The 11,001-nt window shown below is 36.9% G+C and overlaps 1 protein-coding gene across 1 annotated transcript in view; it reads right to left on the minus strand.

Moving 5' to 3' along the window:
* The window catches only part of LOC122814909 (homeodomain-interacting protein kinase 2-like), an 89,209-nt gene extending 83,612 nt beyond the window's left edge, over positions 1 to 5,597 (minus strand). Inside the window, exon 1 of the mRNA XM_044087174.1 lies at positions 4,687 to 5,597. Within this exon, the coding sequence (XP_043943109.1) occupies positions 4,687 to 5,597 (911 nt within the window). The remainder of the gene's footprint in view (positions 1 to 4,686) is intronic.
* Between the last annotated feature and the right edge of the window lie 5,404 nt (positions 5,598 to 11,001).

An 11,001-nucleotide genomic window follows, 5' to 3' on the forward strand; every position in this document is an offset into this window, starting at 1 on the left:
AAAACACTTTTTATAAATATAAATTCATTCAGCCCTGGGGGAGTCTACTTTCAGTCTTAATTGCCGAAGCAATTCTTGAATTTCGATTAATCCTTCCAAGGACCACTGCTTGAGTTCCTCAACAGTCTTTCCAGTATTTCCAAAAAAAAATCTAACTGTAGGGTTAATATCAACAAGTTCTGCCAAGACATTATTAAGATGTTTCCTTTTTATATCACTCACACACACACACACACACACACATATATATGTATATATATATATATATATATATATACACACACACACACACACACACACACACACACACACACAAATTCATATTCTTGAAAGCTCCTCTCCATTTTGCTGACATAAAATAACTGGTATTCTTGTCAACATGCCAGCTAAATAACTCCTATGGTTTCACAATTAATATATGCATTTTTCCATGTATCTCTACAGTTAGTTATCCCCAAAGTGTCACCTTGCAATACACAGGGACATTGCCTGTACTTACCACATTTGTAGGTGCCTTCACATTTTTTAATCTTAGCTGAGAGTTTTGAAGTATTACCCTCAACCACCCCTTGCATTTTTCTCTTCTAAAAATGAACCAAAGTTTTTCACCTATTTTTACACAAATCATCACTATATATAAAAATGTACCACTTATTGCAGATGTCTCTCAACATATAACACTGCAACAGTTGCCATCCTATTAGCCAGAAAAAAACTCAGGTAAAGGACAAGTGGTAAGGCTCTCGAGGATGGTTTCAGACAAGCAACTGTTTCTCGTGGAGATGAGGTGCTGTCTAGGAAGCATTACCCTAGTCTGTTATTGGACAACGCCTATTGTGAAGTGGTGGTAAAAAGGACTAATGGTGATTTTTGTCCATATCAGGAAATAAGGGTAGCGTTATTTCCAAGAATAAGTATCTTGATTCCAATGAAGTTTTGCAGTAAGTGTCGATATGACCTATAAAACAGATTTGGTGTATATTAAAAATATTGTTACAAAAAAAATTGGGACGTTTTTATACACAGTGGTGATTTGCGAAAAAAATAGGTGAAAAACAGAGGTTCATTTTGAGAAGAGGGAAAAACTTGAAGGGGCTGGTTGAAGGTAATGTTTCCAAATCCTCAACTGAGATAAAAAATAGTAAAGCATCTACAAATGTGGTAGATGCAAATAATGCCCCTTTATATTGCAAAGTAAAACTATGGCTATTATTAATTGTGCATATACATACATAAAGGGATATTTTAATTAGGAAAGTACAGGGGTTATTTATCTGGCATGTTAGCAAAATAGAGAGAAGCCTTTGTGAGTTTATATATAAACAAATATAGGTTATAAGAACAAATCTTAATGCCTTGGCAAAATGTGTCTATAGTAACCCTACTCATAGATTTATTTTTAAAATACTGGGAAAAAGTGTCTAGAAAGAGTAAACTGAGATTTGAGAATTGCATTGACAATTAAGACTAAAAATGGATTCCTCTTTAGTTGAAAGAATTTACATCTAGAAAAAGTATTTTGAAATATAAGGCATTGCAAGTTTAAAAGTTTATTAATGTTTACAATTTTGTATTTTTGTAGATTTATTATATGTATTTTTTAAGTAATTTACTCGTTATTTTAAATGTTTTTTGAATTTAATGCAGTAATCAAACAGTAAGCTAAAAGCTGGTTAAAACTGAAGTCCAAAACCAGAAAACAAAACCAAAGGAAATCAAGCTGCTTTAATAAAATCCAAGGACAATTCCACAATAAATAATTCCAGTAAGTGCTTTCATCTGTAATAAGACTTGTTACAGATGAAAGCACTTACTGGAATTATTTATTGTGGAATTGTCCTTGGATTTTATTAAAGCAGCTTGATTTCCTTTGGTTTTGTGTTTTGTTTTTTGAATTTAATGTCAGAGGAGAGTTGGTCATTTGATGTATTGATGTAACTATTCAGGGGTGTCCAACCTTTTGGCTTGCCGGGGCCGCATTGAGTGAACAAAAATTGTCTTGAGGCCGCATATAAAATATATCATATAGTTAACTCTTTCGCTGCCACAAGAGACCAAAGTCAACCTCTTGGCTGTACTGTACGTGCATTCAAACAATTAATAAATGTAATAAATGCCTAATATTTGCCTTAAAATTCTAATTCTCATTCTGATTTTAATTCTCTAATCTAACAGTTAACTCTAACATCTTAGTTAATATATAGATTTTTTTTTACAAATAAACAGATATTCACTACAGCACTAGCATTTCTCACTGGGAAAACCACTCCAGCAGTCCATCTACATACAATGTCAACATTAGTACTCCTACAATACTATGTATTCTTTGGCTTTTCCTGGTTATGGGTCGCCACAGCTGAACTCCAGTCTGCTAATCATTGGCAGTAGAGTTTTACGTGCTGGCTTGCCGGGCCAAATGCACAACCTTCAATGAAGGAACGCCCATTCACTCATGTCACCACACAGAAGACACTCTAACTGAGAATCGAACAGGCAATGTCTAACTGTGAGGCGACAACGCTACCGCAGCACCACCACCGCGGTAGTCCTACAATACTATAATCCACAAAAATAAGCCAACAAATTTGCAATAAAGTAAAGAATTCATATTACTGACTTAATAAAACAATTCTGAATAAGCTACAAGAGGGTCTCACCCAAACAAATGACTGGTGCCAGAAACATGGCCTCAAGCTAAATGCCAAAAAATGCACAATCATCTCCTTTGAGGAGAGTGATGTCCCCACAAATTATCACATTAATAACAATGTTGTAAGCACGCAATTTACGGTATACCAACAGTTAAATGCATTACCAGCTGTTTTCATGGCATTTTTGTTCATTTTATTAATAAAATCCTACTACTTTTGAAGAAACAAGCATATTTAATGTTTGAAATTTTCACATATGGTGAATGCCGAGAGCAGCTGGAAGTTTTTTTAGATTCTACCTGCAGTTCATGGAAAGGTTTCCCTGCAACAAAGATTGATTGTGCCTAAACTAAGTGGTGTTCAGCCTCTCCTCTAGAGTTCATCCAGAGGTGTTTCTGTCCTTGAGGATATGTGGTGACTACAGCTGAGCCAGATGACTGCTACCACTGCCAAAGGGATGGTGGCGGTGGCCAAGTCCATGGCACAACCAAGAGCCACTTCACTGCTGAAACCCCTTAACAGCACCAAATGTTTGGAAGCCTACCTCGTTGCCTTCATAAGAGACTTAGTCATCAAGGAGAGCTGGGATCAAACCAGTTGAGCAATGCTACTAGAAGCACATCTCAGAGGGGAACCCCTACATGCATACATGGGCATACCTCCCTTGAACTATAGAGACTTTGATAATGTCTTAAAGAATAGCTTACTAGCAAAAGCAGGAGTCACCTCACAAACTCAGGTTCTTAGATTTCATGAATGGATCTTCTCTAGTGGTAAGAAAGTCACACACAATTTTGTAAGCGAACACAATTGGAGGATTAGAGAAACTGATGTTAATTATTGTCTAACTTTCATTACCACTTTTAGTTTGGATGCATCCGATATAAAACAAATCATTTTCAAGACTTGGCAATTGGTCATGGCAGATAATTTCACTCATAGTGTTTTACGTATTTCGCTCAAATTTGTGTTTAAAGGGGCCAGAATTTGAAAAGCAACTCAAATTTGTGTTTAAAGGGGCCAGAATTTGAAAAGCATACTGGAAACTAATAGGAAACCAAAGTTGCAATACTCAGGAATGTATAAATGTAAAGCTTGTTCATTTTGTAAATTCATTGATGTAGGAAATACCTTTACAATCAGATATTACAAGTATTTTATTAGAGAAAAATATAATTGTAACACCAAGAGTGTTATTTATCTCGTGAAATGCCAGTCTTGCCCCTTTTTTATATAGGAAAGACTGACTGGAAGTTTAAGGAGAGACTGTATGAACATCTGTATAGCATAAGGAGAGCTAAACTTGACAATGCTTTGGCTAAACATGTAACTGATTACTCGGATCACTGGTTTAAATTTAGGATTATAGAACAAGTTACACCAGATTTAAGAGGGAGCCCTACAAGTTTAAAATTGAAACAGCAAGAATTATATTGGCATCTTAGATCCAATGCTTGCCTCTATCCTGGACTGAACGAATCCTGTTCCATTACTTGTGTGCTTAAATTAAAAAGCTTAGAGAGGAATATTATGTAGGATGTATAGCTTTCTTCACAAAGTATTTATTTGTTATGTTTTATACATACATTTTTAATAGATTTTTATTTATCTGTTTTTAACACTATGTATTTATGTGTATTTTTAAATAATATAATTTTTATAGTTGTTTTTTTTAAGGAGGTATGGTTACATTTAAGATCATGTGACACATTAAATGTATTTAAGAGCAGTTATTTTTATAGAACATTTGTCTGAAGAAGTTTTGTCATAGAACATAATGAAAGCACTTACACAGACACACACACACACACACACACACACACACACACACACACACACACACACACACACACACACACACACACACACTCTCACATACAAACTCACACACAAATATGAAATGTTTTGATGACAGATAATTTGGTTTGTTAGTTCAATGTTGTTCCTAACAATACATAATCTTGTGACTACAATTTTCACAGAAATAGTAACATCTTTGCATACACCTATTAAAGAAAAAACGCACAGTTCATACCTGAACTCTGGAGTTCCCATGTAGGATGCATATTTTGCTCTCTTTGATATCCTGCATGTTACACCAAAGTCAGCCACTTTAACCTTGTATGGTTGCCTTACTGGGTCAACCAGCAAGATATTTTCTGGCTTGATGTCAGCATGGATCAGCCCAAGACTGTGTAACTTCAAAAGTGCTTTTGTTACTTGTTGTAGGATAGGCCGAATGTGCTTGAGGGGCAAAGGTTTCTGCTGTAGAAAGCTGAAGAGATCCTGGCCCAACAGTTCAAAGACCAGACAAGCATGGTTTCCATACTGAAACCATTCATAAGCTTTGACAATGCTGTATTTATCTGCTCTTTCTCTTCTTAAATATTTCAGGATTCTGATTTCATTCCTTACATCTTTGTCAAACAGTGAGTTGTTTTTCAAGAGTTTTATGGCCAAAGTCTCATGGGTGCCTACTTTATTGCATTTGACTACTTCACCAAACCCCCCATGACCAAGAAAGTCTAACACTTTATACTTGCTGGTCTTGGAGCAAAGCACTTCACCTCTTCTTAAAAGACAGTTTTCTTCACTGTTGGGATTACCGTTGCTGGCTGTTACAGTTGAACCTATCACAGCACATCTGGCTTTGTTTTTACCTGGATGATCCACCTTCTGCTTTTTCCACCTCTGGGGAACACTTGATTCCAGGTCAGAATTTAAATGATCAATTTTATGCTTTTTCGAGGTATGAAGGTCATTCAATTGAGTTCTGTATGTTATCACATCAAAGTCAGAATTTAGATGACCCACTTTACGCTTTTTTGAGACATGGAATACATTTGATTGAACTCTGCACCCTGTCCAATCCAAGTCAGAACCTTGATGATACACCTTTCGCTTCTTAAAGCTTTGGAGGACACATAGAGTTACGTACTCTGTCATATTCTGGTCATAATATGGATGATTCACTTTCCTGTTAATCCAGCTATGGAGAGCAATTGATTGAAAGATATGAGATGAGGCTGTATCTAAACATTTAAGATATTCAAAACTTCATATATAAAGAACTTTATAAATATAATACATATAATATAGTGCATAATGTGTTAGTGAGTTTGAACTTGGATTGGAAAATCACTGTTTTTTAATAGATCCTTATATTTCAAAACAGTCTTACAAATAAACCAAATTACAAAGTGAGTAGGTCCAACTGGCTTATACCTCTGTCCACCAACATGTTCAGTTTATATTAAATTAAATTTATAAACTATTTACAATAGGATACATCACATTTTATGTACTTAATGAGTGGTGCCTGCAGTTCTATACATGATTTAATATGTTTAATAAAAACTGACAGAATAAGTACATATTTTTGGGTGGGATCACCCATCTTCCTAACATCAGACCCTACAGCAGCTATCAGTTATGCAACACTGCTTGCGTGTTTGCTTTAATGCATGAGAGCAGTGTGGCAGGTGCATGAGGTCATCACACTGGAGGGATTTAGTAAGTTCTTTTCAAACTCCCTTTGCATTTTAAATATGCTAGAGCAAGATGGGCTCAACCAAGTGCTTCCAAATAATCTCAATTTTCAACCCCTTTAAATCTGACCTCTGGACTATAAGTCTGATGTAGCAATAAGAACGACTCACACTGTCCCTGGGAAAGGCAAGATGGCCATCAGCAGCACACTCCTTTCCATCCCATTACCCCACTGATTCTTGAGCTGCTCTGTGAATGTGGACACCCTGACCTTACAGTTAACATGCCATTTGCAGCGAGTGACATATAAAGCTGTACAAGTATAATTCTGTTTCTATGGTCAACTGACCAGTTAAGCCAAAGACAGCAAATGGCTTACTGCCCTGCCAATCAGCACTCAAAAGTTTAGTTTTAAAATTCTAAATAATAACGTAACCAGACTGTAGCTTTCACAGAATAATGTATACATTTAACTCTTCTGTCACCTTCTTCATCTTCAGTGATTAAATGCATATCCCCCACTCTATATATATGTATACATATATATGTTTGCTAACATTTCTGTACGTCATTCTATCTACCACAATAGAGAGTTGAACTCCAAAAAGCATATCTCAGGAAAATAAATAAACATGTACAGCAAGGAACTGTTAGCATTAACATATTCTCACAAAAATAAACAACTACTATATCTATCTATATAATATAATATAATATAATATAATATAATATAATATATTTTGTAACCATTATGTCTGTATACGTCTGCGCATTCCAGTTTTGGGACTGTTTATCCAACCCCCAATCTTTATATTCATATGTATTTATTTATTTACATTTGTTTACCAGGAAAGTCCGACTAGGCCAGAAGTCCATTTTCAGTGGAGGCTCAGGGAGAAAAGCTCCACAGAAATATAAGCAATATACAATAATTAGATAGTACAATAGTGTACATACAGTAAGATGCAGAATACACATCTAGTTAGTCTATACAAAGTAGTATTCAATACAGTTTTCTAGTAGATACAGGTTCAAAAAGAAAAACACAAGCATTTCAGTGAAGATCACTGTGAGAAAAAATAAGGTTAGTAGTGTGTACATATTAAGTAATTGTTATGACCAAATGAGATTTCATTTATATATACTTATTTTTGAGTAGTAATAACACTGAGGAGAGGGAGAAAATGAGGTAAGGAGTGGACAGTTTGTTGAGAGAGTTATAGATATCTTGTCAGTGGTAAGGAATGGACATTGTATTGAGAGAGTTATAGATATCTTGTCAGTGGTAAGGGGTGGACAGTGTGTTGGGAGTTATAGATATCTTGTCAGTGGTAAGGAGTGGGCAGGGTGTTGAGAGAGTTATAGATATCTTGTCAGTGGTAAGGAGTGGACAGTGTGAGAGAGTTATAGATATCTTGTCAGTGGTAAGAGGTGGACAGTGTGTTGAAGGAGTTATAGATATTTTGTCATTGGTAAGGAGTGGGCAGGGTGTTGAGAGAGTTATAGATATCTTGTCAGTGGTAAGGAGTGGACAGTGTGTTGAAGGAGTTATAGATATTTTGTCATTGGTAAGGAGTGGGCAGGGTGTTGAGAGAGTTATAGATATCTTGTCAGTGGTAAGGAGTGGACAGTGTGTTGAAAGAGTTATAGATATCTTGTCAGTGGTAAGGGGTGGACAGTGTATTGAGAGAGTTATAGATATCTTGTCAGTGGTAAGGAGTGGACAGTGTATTGATAGAGTTATAGATATCTTGTCAGTGGTAAGGAGTGGACAGTGTATTGAGAGAGTTATAGATATCTTGTCAGTGGTAAGGAGTGGACAGTGTATTGAGAGAGTTATAGATATCTTGTCAGTGGTAAGGAGGGGACAGTGTGTTGAGAGAGTTATAGATATCGTGTCAGTGGTAAGGAGTGAACATTGTATTGAGAGAGTTATAGATATCTTGTCAGTGGTAAGGAGTGGACAGTGTGTTGAGAGAGTTATAGATATCGTGTCAGTGGTAAGGAGTGGACAGTGTAAGAGAGTTATAGATATCTTGTCAGTAGTAAGGAGTGGACATTGTATTGAGAGAGTTATAGATATCTTGTCAGTGGTAAGAAGTGGACAGTGTGTTGAGATAGTTATAGATATCTTGTCAATGGTAAGGAGGGACAGTGTGGTGAGACAGTTATAGATATCTTGTCAGTGGTAAGGAGTGGACAGTGTGTTGAGAAGTTATAGATATCTTGTCAGTGGTAAGGAGGGGACAGTGTGTTGAGAGAGTTATAGATATCTTGTCAGTGGTAAGGAGTGGACAGTGTGAGAGAGTTATAGATATCGTGTCAGTGGTAAGGAGTGGACAGTGTGTTGAGTGAGTTATAGATATCTTGTCAGTGGTAAGAAGTGGACAGTGTGAGAGAGTTATAGATATCTTGTCAGTGGTAAGGAATGGACAGTGTGTTGAAGGAGTTATAGATATTTTGTCATTGGTAAGGAGTGGGCAGGGTGTTGAGAGAGTTATAGATATCTTGTCAGTGGTAAGGAGTGGACAGTGTGAGAGAGTTATAGATATCATGTCAGTGGTAAGTAGTGGACAGTGTGTTGAGTGAGTTATAGATATCTTGTCAGTGGTAAGAAGTGGACAGTGTGAGAGAGTTATAGATATCTTGTCAGTGGTAAGGAATGGACAGTGTGTTGAAGGAGTTATAGATATTTTGTCATTGGTAAGGAGTGGGCAGGGTGTTGAGAGAGTTATAGATATCTTGTCAGTCATGTCTGGCACAGGAGCAATGCCAGTTCTTGGATAGATGTTCAAATAGTAGTTGTTTGAAACTGGTAGATTCAGGTGTGTTTTGGAGGGTGTGGGGTAGAGAGTTCCATAATTTGGCTATGTGATTTGAGAATAGGGTTTCACCGTGAGTGCTGTTAGCCTTGTTTACTGTGAGAATGTTTCTGTCTGCAGATCTTAGACTTCATAGGTATGAGTAGGGAACAACAACTTCCTTGAGGGATGGACAACTGTCAGGATGGAAGATGATACTGTGTGTGAATTTAAGTCGGTAGAGATGGAGGAGGTTAGGTAACTCGAGCTAATTTAATTTATGTAGAGCAATACAATGGTGGGTTTGGTGGGGAAGGTTGGCTAAGAAATGGGCTATTTTGTTGTAGCAAGTTTCCAATTTGGTTAAGTCTGATTTTTTTAAGTTGGTAAAGATGGGAAAAGCATATCGCAGCATAGAGAGGAGGAAGGTTCTGGATATGCCTAGTCTGGTATTGTCAGTGAGGAATGGCTTTGTTCTGTACAGTGAGACAAGTTTGATGTGAGCTTTCTTAATCGTGGTGGCTATGTGTTGGTCAAATCTGAGTTTGTTGTCAATGGTCACTCCAAGGAGTTTTGTCTGCTCAACTGGTTGGATGACTGTGTTGTTTGCTGAGAGAATGGTGAAAGGAGGGGTGGTCAGTGATTGCTACTGGAAAATAGCATTAACTGTGTCTTTTGGGGGTTGAGGATTAGTTGTGATTTACTTAAGTATGTTTCTATATCATTAAAAGCTTGTTGGGCTACATTTTGGACGTCTGGTAGGGTATCTGCTAAGCAGATTAAAGTTGAATCGTTCACATACTGAACTACTTTAGCATGTGCTGTGGATGAGACTAGATCATTAAGGAAGATGGTGAAAAGAAAGGGTCCTAGTATGAACTGTTGGGGGACTCCAACCGAGACAGGCAGAAGTGGTGAGAGTTCAGATTTCTATCATACTGCTTGTTGTCTGTCAGAAAGATAGCTTAGGAACCAGGAGAGCGAGACTGTGTTGAACCCTTTTGACATGTCTAAGAATAAGATTGATGCTATGATAAGATGGATTGATGCTACTTATTCAGAAAAAATGGAAAATGTTTAAAGTCTTTTCATCAGATATTTGTGCTACAGCATTTGCAATTAAGATATACGTGATGTGCTTATGTTTTAGCCAAAATATGAGGTTAACAATGACGGTGTTTTAATCACAAACAAAACACATGGCAAACAGTAGTGAACCTGCAGTCTTACAGTATGTTGCTTCTGTTTCATCATCTTTGCAGTGTTTTAATATGTTCACCCAAGCGGCTTGCCTGGTGTAAGAGAACACATGCAGATTACTTGCTAGAGGAAACTGATCTGACCTTACATGATTTTGCACAGCTGAACAGTTTTGCTGGTTTTGTGGTGAGTATTATGCTTACGGCTACACTATCTCATGGCTGTGGTAGCTGTCTAACCTTGCTACTGCCTGATTCATCACAGTGCTTTTCTCTCTGTGTGCTAAGTTTCTTTAAATGAATCACCATTTTTTGTAAATTAATTTACTGGGTAACTCCAGCAATGAGTAGGAAAGGACAAAACTGAAGCTGAACAGCAAGCGCACTTAAACATGACCATGGAGTACCACACCACTAAACAGTGCTAGCTAACCTAAACCTGTCGTTTCATTTACACACCAGAGAAAAAGGCAGTACATCTAATAACATCAGAGGCTGCCCTCCCTAGAAATCAGTTTACAAGTGTTGACTATGAATGTGTCCCCCACCCCATAACAACAACCTTACTAGGGGCAGGCTGCATATCTAATACAGATATCCCTTAGTAACATCAACTACAATGGCAAATGTATTTAGCAATGACTTGTATATAATTCCTACAATTGCATTTATGGCCAATTCAATGATGAGCTGATCTGTGAGATGTTAGTGTTTAAATGGCAGTCGTTATCACCCTTATAAGATCTAACCAGCTGCCTGACACAGACAAGTCTAAACAACTGATTGGTATCTCCACTTATAACCTTCTAAACTTGTCAGTGTCATGCTGAAACTGTCTACTTTAGTTTCATCTTCCAAAAC

Source organism: Protopterus annectens, chromosome 11.part0, assembly GCF_019279795.1.
Source record: "Protopterus annectens isolate FY-2018-M chromosome 11.part0, PAN1.0, whole genome shotgun sequence".
Taxonomy (NCBI): domain Eukaryota; kingdom Metazoa; phylum Chordata; order Ceratodontiformes; family Protopteridae; genus Protopterus; species Protopterus annectens.